The 13,555-nt window shown below is 39.3% G+C and overlaps 1 protein-coding gene across 1 annotated transcript in view; it reads left to right on the top strand.

Moving 5' to 3' along the window:
- Window positions 1-12,528, top strand: part of SIM1 (SIM bHLH transcription factor 1) — a 49,913-nt gene extending 37,385 nt beyond the window's left edge. The window contains exons 10-11 of the mRNA XM_005145090.2: window positions 6,988-7,393; window positions 11,798-12,528. Of these exons, the coding sequence (XP_005145147.2) occupies window positions 6,988-7,393; window positions 11,798-12,528 (1,137 nt within the window). The remainder of the gene's footprint in view (window positions 1-6,987; window positions 7,394-11,797) is intronic.
- The last annotated feature ends 1,027 nt before the right edge of the window (window positions 12,529-13,555 follow it).

Here is a 13,555-nt window from a genome sequence, read left to right as displayed (position 1 = left end):
TGCGAGGATTTTGAGTTTTGCCATTTGAGAAATCTTGCTTTTACTTACTCACTCTTTAATAATTCCAGCCATTCTAGAAAGCTGCCAGATGTTTGACAGCAGTTGCGTGTAGAAATCTTTGTCAGAAGGGGTGAGTTTTGAGAAGGGAAAGTAACATGCTAACTTACTGAGCTGGAACAAGAAAGCTTTCCTACGTACAAAGCCTTGAAAGGGTGAAAACGCTAGGAGGTAGCCACTGGTGTCAGTAGACTTTAATTTCTCAGATTTCCTTTTCTGTGTAAGGAATACATCCCTGCTTGGAGAATGGACCAGACTCGATTGGATCTGTAAACTGGAGCTTAAACTAATGCATATGCACAAATGATTTCTGCAGACAGTGCTACAGCGCTTGCATACTTACATTGACAACTTTTTTGCTCAAATAAGCCTGTTTGTTGAAATAACCATTGTTTACTAATGATGCCAGTCTTACTGCCCTTATGCCAGCACACAGTAAATATAAACGTATGCATTCATGATGTCACGTCAAAGAGCTATGTACTTTTTAAAAATAAAGAGTCTAGGTCAATATTTAACTGATAATGACCTTGATGACTACAGTTTCTCTGCAGGTACAATGTTTTCCAAACTGACCCCTGAGGGTGTACAGTGTGTCTACCTAACTTCCTTGTTTTCTCTCTTTTTACCCTCAAAAGTACCAAGGGTAAGAATTTCAGTTATATGACATCTTCCTTTGGCACAGGGTATATTTAAATGAACTCCTAGATATAAACTGAGATTCTTAATTTGAGGTATATAATTTTCCCAGAGGTTGTTATGGCTGTTGTTGATTATTCATTTGCTTATATGCAATTCTGTGGTTTGTTGAAGAAGACCCTTTCTTTTGAACGTACTACACTAAACAATTGTAATAAAACTGCTTTAAAGAATTGGGAGAGATATGTACAGTTAACTCTAAATTAGATTTTTAAGATGACTATCTTTGATTTACTGAAATTGTCCTTCATCTCTCCTTATTCAATTCTTTCAGAAGTCATTTGCTAACAGGACAATCCCAACTGAAGACCTGTTATCCTCCCACATTGATCTGGTTTCTGAAAGTGTGACTTTCATCAGTATCTCCTTGTCCTCTCTGCCACCAGAAAAAATCCTGAGCTGACAGTGCAGTGTTGAGACAGTTGTTTTATCAGGGATTGTGGTCTGAAAGCTCAGGATGTTTAGTTCCAGTTTCATTTTCATTGCTAGCTGTCTGGTGGTAAAGTCACAGATTTCACCATCCAAAAAGAAGCAGTGTGATAGTTGCCAGTATCTTGAAAAATAGTCATACCATTCATTGTAGCATATCACCACAAGCAACACTGGCAGCTTGGCTTCGCATCCCTCTCATCTGTTCCTACCACTGAATAAGCTGTTGAAAGAGTAAGAAAAGCTCTTATGAAGAACATGCAGCAGGTGCTATGGCCTGTGTCCCTCAGTCTCCAGCCCATGTAATCTGCCAGTCAGTTGTGGAGAATGAGCATGTGACTAAAAAGCCACAGCTGAAAACTGAGGCCACAGGTTTTGGCTTACCCAGCAGTCTGGGTTTTGGTAAGGGAAGGAAGCAGGAAGCTTATTAGTAAAATAATGTCAATGGGCAAAATGTTCCTTAAAATTAAGGGCACCTAGGAGATTTTAAATGTACGTACTTTCATTCCTTCTTTTTTCTTTTTTTTTCTTTTTTCTTTCCTTCTTTTTTTCTTTATTTTTCTTGCTCAGCAATGTCTGCTTATCCTTGTCACCTACTTTGTTTCATTTTGAAGAGAAAAGGGGGTCATATGCCTAGTTGGGTGATAACTTAGAATCCTCTGCTTTGCCAGTGTGTGCCCCTAGGAGAGCAACTTAACATATGATCTGATTGAAAATTATATTAAAAATTTCAGCAGAATATTTACTGCTAGGGTAAAAGATGGATGGTTTGGTCACCTAAGATAGTGTTAATGTTTCTGTTTTTCCTCAAGTCTTATGCAGAGGCAGACATAGTGCAATATGGCCCTTGACTCTTTAAGCAAAAAATTGACTTCATTAAATTAGAGACATTGATCAGCATCTGATTAACACCGTTAGTACAGTGGGCTAATGGATTCTGTGAAACCAGTTTCAGACTGGGGAAAGGCAAGCAGAGAGAAGAGCAACCTAAAATTCATGACACAACTGTAGGATTTGCCCAGACACTATTAACAGTGACCTTCTATCCCTGTCCTACTAGAGGTGGAGAGCGGAAAGAGGAAGTGAAAAACCAGGAGAGATGAAGACTTGATAGAGATTTAGAGAGGAAATTGTGAGTTGGTTAAAAGATGCCTGTAGTCTTTCCCCATAATAGTAATCATTGTGAGGAGCTCCTAATATCTAGCCCTGCACCTCATTTCTTTTGTGTTTCCAAAAGCTAGCCCTGGACCTCATTTATTCTGTACACAGGAAATAGCAGCAAGATTGGAAAAAACATTTTAATTGTGATCATCTGAACAACTGCTTTGGAGTTTAATCTCCCATTAATGATGATTGTTTAAAGAAAATATTCAAAACTATCTGTTGCCTGCCTCTAATGAAAATACTTTATGGTCAGATATGGATACACATTTATTGCTTCATATCTTGTTTTAGTTATTGGATAAAGATTATACATATGTTAAATGAAGTCACATATACAAGTAATGACGTTACCTAAGAGCTGTTGAATGGAGGCTTTTGGAAGTAAAAGCTTTCTCTAGTAGGTGTATGTAAATACACCTGATTTTGGAGGTAAATTGATTTTATAACTCCTATAAACAGATAATCTGGATTAATTCTGCAAACCACCTCTATTTGAGCATATAAACCAGTGGGTTAAAGAAAAAATCAGACTGAATTTGTAAGCCTTAACTTTTGTTTTGTTTTCATTTCTTCCTTTAGCCTAAAGCTTTGACATCTTCCAGTGTATTAAAAAACAAAACAAACCTCTCTTTTTATAGTAAACATAACTCCTGATCTGGTGAAGAGTCACCAGCAGTAGGGGTTATTTTAATGGACATGCTGTATTACTTTAATCTAAGCTTTTCACCATCTGTTCTGCCTATAACAGTGAATATAAAAAGAACATATTTTACATTTCAGGATTACATTAGGAAAAAGTAAGATAAAAGTGATTTAAAAGCATGCATATGTTCTTGGTAGAATGCAGCCTGCATCTGAGATGTTTTTTCTCATGGTTAAGACACAAATCAAGAGGAAAGCTGCTAATGCTGATATAGTGAAAGTTTTTCATGGAAAAGAGGACTCTGAGAGGGTTTCACTATATATTTAATGTTTATGATGATAAAAACCTGAGTAGGCTGCCTGAAAATTAGAAATCTATAACTTCCATTGTTCGAACATCTGGAACGGTGTGTGGAGCAGGCTGACGTTGCAATGTATGACAGAATCAGTGCTCAGACCAGTGAGACACCTGTAGGAATGGAAGGTCAGGGAAAAGAAAATCACCCACAAAATATTGTCTACTGGCCTTATACACTTCCATAGGCTCTCATAAAAAAAGCTTTTCTCTGACATGGAATTTATATTTTCCTATTTGCTTGTCTGTTCAGCCCTCCTGAAGTTTTTCTTTATGTGGAAGTAGCATCAGGGATGGCTTATAGCCCCTTCCTATGTCAGTGCTAATCCTACTTGTGTGTTCTCACTGCAGTGGTACGCTGGATTAGTGCTCTGAAAGACATTTCTTGTATCTGGAGGTGGCAATTCAATTTCCAGAAAACAGCTGGGGGACCATTTACTTTATTTATTGTTGTTATTTATGCCAGAAGACAATTCAGAAATCACCTGGAGGGATTTCACGTTTTGCCTGTCTGAAGTTCTTTATCATATTTAACTTCTGTGTGCTGTCAAGAACCCAAAAATAATAAATTCTGCCTGAGAGGAGTCAGAACCCAAAACTAGCAGGAAGGAGAGCATTTCTGGTGAGGCAAGATATGGATCGAAAAAAACCCAACCAACTAATTTTAATTTGCCATAATTTCCACTAAATCTAATTCCATTTTCTGTGATCTTTCATCGCTTGACATATGGAAGCCTAATTCTGACTTGAGAGATAGTGTTTCCGCTCCCATTTCAGTAAAGCAGTATCTTTGATCATCCTTTAATTTCTCTACTCATCAACATGTCACACATACCCGTATTTGGAGTCTCCACCTGTCAACATCAGATTCCCAGAAGAGGCAGTGGTAGGCAGCAGTAGAGGCAGCATAATGATGCCAAATAGAGATGTGATAGCTTTAAAGGGAATTAGACGTATTTTTGGCCTATGTCTGATTATGTTGTACCTTAACAGTAAGCAGTCATAACAGGCCTTGGTAGAAAATATGGGCCAGAAGCAATTAATTGGATTGATTTAAGTCAGTCTGTGGCCTAGCAGCTGTTATGGGTCAGATCTCAAATAATCATCATTTACATCAAGTACAAAGAATATGCATGAAGTATTGTTGGTCTTGACTACATGGTTATATGACATTACATGGTGCATTTCTGACGTACTGAACATGTACCCTTTGAAATGATGTCCCTTTCAGAAAAGTGCACAAAGGGCTGTGCAATTGAATCCTTTGTGGTTAGGCTCAAAATTAAAAACAAAAAAAAAAAAAGAAGAGCAAATTTTCAGTTACACAGAGAAATTCCCTGCAAGAAAAGTTATGCTGTGCGCTGGATGGTCCTTAGAAACAGAGGATACAAGAATATCTATTAGAGCTAAAGGAAATTAAGAATTTCCAGTTCTGACATTTATTATCATCATTAATTGCCCAATAAAATAAATTCCATTATAATATTATTAGAAATTAATTTTCCTTGTACTGTTCATGAACTTCATGTACTTCATGACAGAAGTGCATACTATGAATTTTGGTTTTAATAAAAAAAATGAACTTTTTTTATATTTATGCTTATTTTTAAGCTTAACTTTAAAAGTTAAAAAAGCTAGTTTATAAAAGTAAAATTTAAAAGGCACTAAAAGAAATCCTAAAATTAAGAACAGGAACAAAATTAGTTTTAATTTTGTGAATTTACACTTTAACTACTTTAATAGCCAAAATCTTGTAAAAAATGTATTTTTTTTGTTGGAAACATCATCTATATATTTTTGACAAAAAGTTGACAGTAAGTCAGTCAGTAGTTGCAAAAGTATTTTTGTGACTAAGCATTTTGAAGACATTAGAACTGAAAGAGTAATAGAAGAGTCAGATGTTTCAGTTGTTTACATGTAAGTGTGATGGTTGAATAAAATTCCTAGTTAAAGTATGCCAAATTACTGCCATTTAAAAGAACTCTTTTGTGGTTCTGTAACTCTTAACTCCATGCAAAATCAGGTTTATCCTCTCATTTCTAAACCCTTGCAATGAATATGCTATGCTAACTTGCTGATCTTCTCCATATCTACTGATAGGCTTTTGCCTACAGGTATTTTTCTGGCAGCTAATAACAAAATCTAATCGAGCTCCTCAAAGCCATGACCCTTTCTTTCTTTCCTTTAAATAACCTATTGTATTAACAAACAGTATTCACAAATATAAACTGAAATACTGAAGAAATACCTAATTAAATGTAAAAACTGCTGCTGATGCTGTGCAGATGGTTTAAATTTCTGTGAGTTAAACATCTGGTCAGTACTTTCGATTGGTAAGTGCATAAAACCTTGATCCTGGCTGATAATGAGGAGTTTCATATTAACTCAATCTAATGAAAAGGAAGGTAAGCTTATGTTCTCAAGAGAGAGGCCTAATGCCTATTAGAAGAAAAGGCAGAGTGGGCAGGCATCTGGAAGGTGAGTGATGGAATGGGAGAATTCCAAGGTTTCATGTTGTAAGAGATTGATTTGTGACATGAGTGTGCTGTACTGGAGTGATGAACATGTACAGCTTTAGTCTCATCCCAATCCATAATCATGGATGAAATTGATTTAAAGATGTTCCATGAAGTTCAGCAGTTCCAATAAACAAAAAGATTTAAAAATGAGACAGCTAAATCCTAGGAGGTTTAATAAGCATTCCCTTTTATTTTTTTTTCCCAAAGTATTTGAAAGTTTGAAACATTCATTATGAATACCTAGAAATCATGGGACATTTAACTTAACCCTTCCTTCTCTTTAAACAAATGCCCATGCTCCTATTCTGTCTGATTTTCCAACTGCTTGTTAGTTGCCGCTTCTGTGTTGGGAGGGCTCTGCTTAAGCGAATGTGTCAAATACCTGCTCTGCCTGCTTTGGCTAGCAGTTATTTTTTCAGGCAAATAGTTTCAGATTTTCCTTGCTCCCACATTCCAATAGAGCTGTGATTTTTAGCTTCCTCCCCATGTGCCGTCACTTCAGAGCTTTACTCCATAGTAGTGTTGGTAGGAGTCTCAAGGTCTACAGGAGGCTTTCTTTTTGCTACTAATAGGAGGAAAGAAGTTCAAAGATACCACTCCAGGTAAGAAAAAAAAAATAATAAAAAATTCAACAACAAACTAAACATGAGGAAAAGAGAGGGAACCTTTAGAAAAAGAGCTTGAAATACATTCAGTTTCAATTTGAATGTGAGAGTGCTCCAGGAGTGATGTTACTTCAGTCCCTTTCTTGGGAGAACTCCATTGGAGAACCATTGCTGAGAATAAGCCCTAGCTTTCAAAGCAATGAGAAAAACCTGGACATATTAAAAAAATATTGAATTGCAACATTGATGTTGCTGGGTCTAATATTACACATCGTAAAGGAGGTGGCTATTAAGGGTTGGCATGGAATGGTTTAGACTTTCATGAGGTCTGTCCTGTAATCTGTGAGCTCATTATAGAGTGTTGTACAGGAAAGGACTAGGAGTCCAATCAGAAGGTGCAGACATGTGGGTACGCTCACAAAAAACACACTATCACAGACATACTCTGTCTTTTCAGTGCAGTTACTTGCAGATTTCACCCAGGCATATCTTCTCTGCTGCTTCTCCTGTTTTGCAGTATTCTGGATTTCACACTGAGAGATCTGAGTCCGACCATGAGAGCCAGTGGGGTGGGAGCCCCCTGACTGACACAGCTTCTCCCCAGCTACTGGAGCCCACCGACAGACCGAGCTCCCAGCACCATGATGTCTCCTGTGCCTACAGACAGTACTCAGACCGCAGTGCTCTCTGCTATGGTTTTGCACTTGACCACTCCCGGCTGACTGATGACAGACATTTCCATAATCAGGCCTGTGAAGGAGGCAGATGTGAAGCTGGCCGGTATTTCCTTGGCACACCGCAGTCAGGAAGGGAGAGCTGGTGGGGTTCTCGTTCGGCATTGCCTCTGACTAAGTCATCCCCTGAGAGCAGAGAAGCATATGAAAACAGTATGCCCCACATAACATCAGTGCACAGGATTCATGGTAAGAGATAACAAGGATTTTCAGGAGTGGGACCATTTCAGACAAAGCAATGTGACATAAACATGAAGCTGTTTGTGTGGGAGAGAAAATAAGAGAGAATCTTGATTTATGTCCCTGTCTCAGAGATTGCACATACAGAGATGAGGAATACTTAAAATTCAAGTTGAGTTTAACAGTCTGGCTTATATGCACCAAAATAGAATTTTGTGGTATATTTTTTAATGTGTGAAATTCAGGTGGAAATATCTGACTGGTGAGATTTCAAGGATGATCTTAAAAATGTAAGCAAAATGATACACTTGATAGAAATGTGTTTTTTGTTTGATATAAGATCAAACTACTTTGGTTGGAATCTCTATCTAGCAAAAAATCAGAGGTAAATCCAAGCGATATATTAAAAAAAATCTTTACAGCCTTTGGAGAAATTATTATCCAAATGACTTATCTCTCTGCACTGGTTATTACTTGATTCACTATGATTTGCTATTTGTTTATATTTAAAATTGACAATTTAAATTAATATTTTCTTTTGATTTTAGGCATTAATCTCAGCTATGACTTTTATCCAGTTTGAGTCTTTCCATCTTTTCAACACTAAGCCTAATGCCTTGCTTGGTGTCTGGCAGATTGCAAACAGTGCATTGGCACATCTTCAGAGGCTGAAGCTAATAAAACATATCACAGTGAAGGGCTGATCTTGGGTTTGGAAAATCTATAGGACCTAGGGATTAAAAGGTAGACTGAGAGTTCAAAGAATGCAATGGACCCAAAAGTCAGAGTTCAAGGTTGTAAGGATAGATGCATCATTTATAAAAACATAAAAGTTTACTAAGGTAATATATAAAAATATAGTTTGTATCTAAAGAATTCATAAAAGCTAATTATGCTATTGCAAACCATTAGCATCGGCTTGCAGAGTAAGGCTTTGGAAAGGAAAAAGAACAGTACTATTTTACTCCGGTATGAGGAAAATTATGTTGATATCAGAAAAAATGTTTAATTAGCAAGTTCTAAAAAAATACAGTCAGAGGAAAAATGAGGAATGAAAAGGAGCCCTAAATTTTGCTGATGAGGGCTATCCTCCACTTTTTCTTTGAGAAGACACCTCCTTCCTTGTGTCTGTTCTGTACTTTTGTCATACTTATGTTTTTCTAGATATTTCTTCTGAAAAAAAGAAAATTGAGTGAAGTATGATGAATTTTCTGGCAAATTTTACACATAATTCTTGCTGAGAATAGAAATATGGTGACATAGAAATACCATAGCGAGGTGCAAACACAAAAATGTTAAATATTTATTCCATATCTTTATCAAGGATCATCAATGCAAATGGATAATATAACTTGATTTTAGTTTGTTTATTTTTTTTGCTGTAATTCCAGGTGCTCCAGTTATTTTCTTAAGCATTTGCATGTAGCTTTGGGGGTAAAACCTGACCAGTTGGTCTTGGTTGTGAAGTCCATCTCAACTTGCCTTGTAAATGTGCCATCTTCATTTAGATTTATGCGGTTTCTAACCTTGGCCTTTCACAAATGAAACTTTTTGACAATACTGTATGAACATTGCTGTCAGGGTAGTTTCATTGGGCAGAAAATATTTTCTTCCTTTTCTGTCTTTCAATGTATGTTATGGTAGTTCTGGATCAGAGTCACCTTACAATTAGCTGACCAGTATGGCAGGCCTTGGATGCTGTGTACAAGCCCATGTGTTTCTGGTCATACTCAGGAAATCTGGGACACTGCATATGTGGTCTGTGCAGTGAGACAAACTGATCACTGGGTTTAGAGCTGTGGCTGAGCAGCTCCCCATTGTACTGGACATACTATGTGGTCTGGTGGCTGGAGCTCCCTTCCACCTCCATGCCCTGCCATTTTGGGTCCAGATCTTAAGAAGATGTGAAGGATAAATTTATGCTCATGAGAAACTCCACAGTGCAATACATCCACTGACAAATGGCAGGATATGTTTATTATACGAGCCCATCACTGGTTTTTGTTATGAACTCTGCAACACAGCAGTAGTGATCTGCCACCCAAACAGATCTGTATGCCTTGACCCAACACAGAGCAGGGGGAAATACTTGTGCTGGTCTGAAAATGGACTCCTCTGAGGCGTCCTGTCAACCAACCCAAAGGGCCTCCTCCCAAAAGAAGATTTTGTATGTGCTGAGGCAAAGGCATGGTTAAGTAATTTGTGCAAGACTCTGCAAGTCTTCTGCAGGCACATGTCTCAGCAAATCCTTCATCAAACCCTTTATTGTAATGTGGCCTTAGTTGACTGCTCAGGTTTGAGTGTCACTCAGCTTCTTCCTAGTGAGGATTGGCAGGTCTGATTCTGTCCTTTCAGCTACATGCAAGCTGAACACCTTCTCTAATGTGTCTATGGGCCTTATATTTTTAAAAGAGGTAAGAATATAGTTATATTTTCCCATTTGAACAGTTTTATATGGCAAATATTTGAGTTGGGACATGATATCACATTTTTATAATAACTCTGTCTAACAGCTGTGGGTTCTTGTGCTTCTATACAAGAACTGTTTCATTACTTGTGTTTATTTATTATTGTGTAACCTGTGTAAAGTCACTGCATAACTGCAAACTGTTCTGCAAATTCTCTATGTCTCAGCTTCTGGAAAGGCCTTAGTAGACATGTTGGAATGATGTAGATTTGTAATTCCTTGAGATTCTTGTGTTTACCTTGGTCCGAATTCACTCACACTTTATTAATGCAAAGAGGCAGCAAGGGGTCAGGAACATATCAAAGATGAGGGGGTCATTAAGAACAGCCAACATGGTTTTACCAGGGAGAAGTCATGTTTGACCAACCTTACAGCCTTCTATGAGGAAGTAACTAGGTGGAGGGATGATGGTAAAGTGGTAGATGTGGTTTTTCTTGATTTCAGTAAGGCATTAGATACTCTATCCCACAGCATCCTTATAGATAAGCTAAGGAAGTGTGGGCTTGATGATCAGGTAGTGAGGTGGATCAAGAACTGGTTGAAAGGAAGAAGGCAGAGAATTGTGGTCAATGGCGCAGAATCTAGCTGGAGGTCTGTGACTAGTGGAGTCCCTCAGGGGTCGGTGCTGGGACCAGTGCTGTTTAATATTTTCATCAACGACCTGGATGAGGGAACTGAGTGTACCCTCAGCAAGTTCGCTGATGACACTAAACTGGGAGGAGTGGCTGACACACCAGAAGGCTGACACACCAGCGAGACCTGGACAGGCTGGAGAGTTGGGCAGGGAGAAACTTGATGAAATTCAACAAGGGAAAGTGTAGAGTCTTGCATCTGGGGAAGAACAACCCCATGTACCAGTACAGGTTGGGGGTTGACCTGCTGGAAAGGAGTCGAGGGGAAAGGGACCTGTGGGTCCTGGTGGATGGGAGGGTGACCATGAACCAGCAATGTGCCCTTGTGGCCAAGAAGGCAAATGGCATCCTAGGGTGCATTAGAAAGGCTGTGGTTAGTAGGGCAAGAGAGGTTCTCCTCCCCCTCTACTTTGCCTTGGTGAGGCCGCATCTGGAATATTGCATCCAGTTCTGGGCCCCTCAGTTCAAGGAGGACAGGGAATTGCTTGAAAGAGTCCAGCGCAGAGCCACAAAGATGATTAAGGGAGTGGAACACCTCCCTTATGAGGAGAGGCTGAGGGAGCTGGGTCTCTTTAGCTTGGAGGAGACTGAGGGGTGACCTCATCAGTGTTTACAAATATGTAAAGGGTGGGTGTCAGGATGATGGAGCTAGGCTTTTTTCAGTGATATCCAGTGGTAGGACAAGGGGCAATGGGTGTAAACTGGAGCATAGGAGGTTCCACGTTAATATCAGGAAGAACTTTACTGTAAGAGTGACAGAGCACTGGAACAGGTTGCCCAGGGGGGTTGTGGAGTCTCTTACGCTGGAGATATTCAAGGCCCGCCTGGACAAGTTCTTGTGTGATGTACTGTAGGTTACCCTGCTCTTGCAGGGGGGTTGGAATAGATGATCTTTTGAGGTCCCTTCCAACCCTCGGGATTCTGTGATTCTGTGATTAGTGTTGAGGGCATGTTGACATGCCCTAGGTACCCTGCCTGGCCTCTAGCTGCTCCAGATTATAGAGAGGTCCTGTAGAGTTGGTGTCAAATGCTTGGTTGCACTGAATTGACTCAGGTAGGACTGGATGTTTGTGTTGAGGTGCTTAGATCTCTTTGTATGTTTTCGGTTGTGTTACTTCTTCTGTGTGGTGACACAGATTACTAGAGTTTGTCACTGAAAGCAGTGGGTCCACCATAGTAATTTTTGGTGACTTTGTTATGAGTCATGTGCCTCTGTCTTGGTTTTCTGTCTAGAAAAGAAAGCTCATAGTACTTATTCTTCAAGATTGCCTGCTCCTTCAACCTCAATGCTTGTCTTCTTTCTCTCTTTCCTAGGGAGAGGACACTGGGATGAGGATAGTGTTGTCAGCTCACCTGATCCTGGCTCTGCCAGTGAATCAGGTGACCGATACCGTACTGAGCAATATCAGAGCAGTCCACATGAGCCCAGCAAAATTGAAACGCTAATAAGAGCCACCCAGCAAATGATTAAAGAGGAAGAAAACAGACTACAGCTGCGGAAAACAACCCCTGATCCATTGGTCTCCATTAATGGCACAGGGAAGAAGCATACTATATGTTTTGCAAACTACCCTCAGCAGCAATTGGCAGCAGATGTCTGCCGCATCCCGACGGTCGCTAACACTCCCCCCTGTGAACACATCCAGCAGCGAGATGGGAAGATTATGAGCCCACATGAAAATGACTATGACAACAGCCCCACGACTCTGTCTAGGATAAGCAGCCCCAGTTCTGACCGAATTTCAAAATCTAGTTTGGTACTATCTAAAGACTACCTGCATTCAGACATGTCCCCTCATCAAACTCCAGGGGACCATCCATCAGCCTCTCCAAATTATTACAGCTCCCATAGGCAGTACTTTGATAAGCATGCTTACACATTAACTGGATATGCCCTGGAGCATCTGTATGACGCTGAAACCATTAGAAACTATTCACTAGGCTGTAATGGATCACATTTTGATGTGACTTCTCACTTAAGGATGCAGCAAGATCCAGCACAAGGACACAAGGGAACATCTGTTATAATAACCAATGGAAGCTGACACTTTTTCTAAAAGTTTTTGTGTTTTACAAAATAACCTTTGAGATCCAATTGGAAGATATTATATGTTTTCATGCCCTTGTCGTTACCAGCATTTGATATACCACAGTGCACTAGAAAGAATAACCTAAGGTCTGGGGGGATAAGTTAGTTAACACACATTACTTTTGGAAAAGAAAAATGTGTTGGCGTGCAGGGCTAGAGTGAATGGAGCTAAACTCAAAGTTGGTGCCATGCAAGATGAGAAGGATGGAGGAGGTCTAGACAGGGATTTCTTGGGGCAGGCTAGCAGAGCAATTCATGCACACTGTGTAAGAGGTGGTTGTTTGGAAATGCTGCCAAATGCAGACCTTCGGAACTGCCTGTGTTTCACAGGCCCCAGCCAACAAAACTGCTATGCACTCTTTTTACACAGAAAGTTGGAATGTGTTCCTTTGAAATGCACAGCAGCATGTGTACTTCTGGTGATCTGTTTATTCCCTAGCAGCCAAGTGTGTTATGCTGCTCCATGGTATAAAGTATCCAAGGTTAACCAATGCAAAATCAAAAAGGGGGAAAGAAGAGAGAACTCCTTGAATCGTTATTTCCTTGTGTACTCACATGCATAGCTATTTACATATGCTTCAGTTGAATGGAGTCAGATGAGCAGTATCCTTATGATTAGTACAAACAAATATTCACTTCTACTGTGTTTAAAAGAAAGAGCACCTTTCTCAGTGTAGTTTTGAGAAATGCATAGGGCTTGGTTGTATTGATGTAGAGATGGAGATTGTCCACCAAGGTGGACAGTGGAGTGAAATGGAAGAAAATTGTCAGGATAACAAGGAGAATAGGCTGGAATTAGGAGTGGTCCAAGATGCATACATTTAATCTTATGGTTATATATGCCATTTAGTTATAAGTAAAAAACCAAGGAAAAGTGGTTCCAAGTGTCTGAATAATTAATTAATTTGAAACACAGAAAAAAATCAATAGAATCATAGATTTTTTGCTGTAAAATACAAATGCAATTGCATAAATGTAAAATA

The sequence above is a fragment of the Melopsittacus undulatus genome, chromosome 3 (assembly GCF_012275295.1).
Source record: "Melopsittacus undulatus isolate bMelUnd1 chromosome 3, bMelUnd1.mat.Z, whole genome shotgun sequence".
In the NCBI taxonomy this organism is placed as follows: Eukaryota; Metazoa; Chordata; class Aves; order Psittaciformes; family Psittaculidae; genus Melopsittacus; species Melopsittacus undulatus.
Note: the sequence above shows the minus strand (reverse complement) of the source record. Positions and strands in the feature narration are given on the sequence as shown.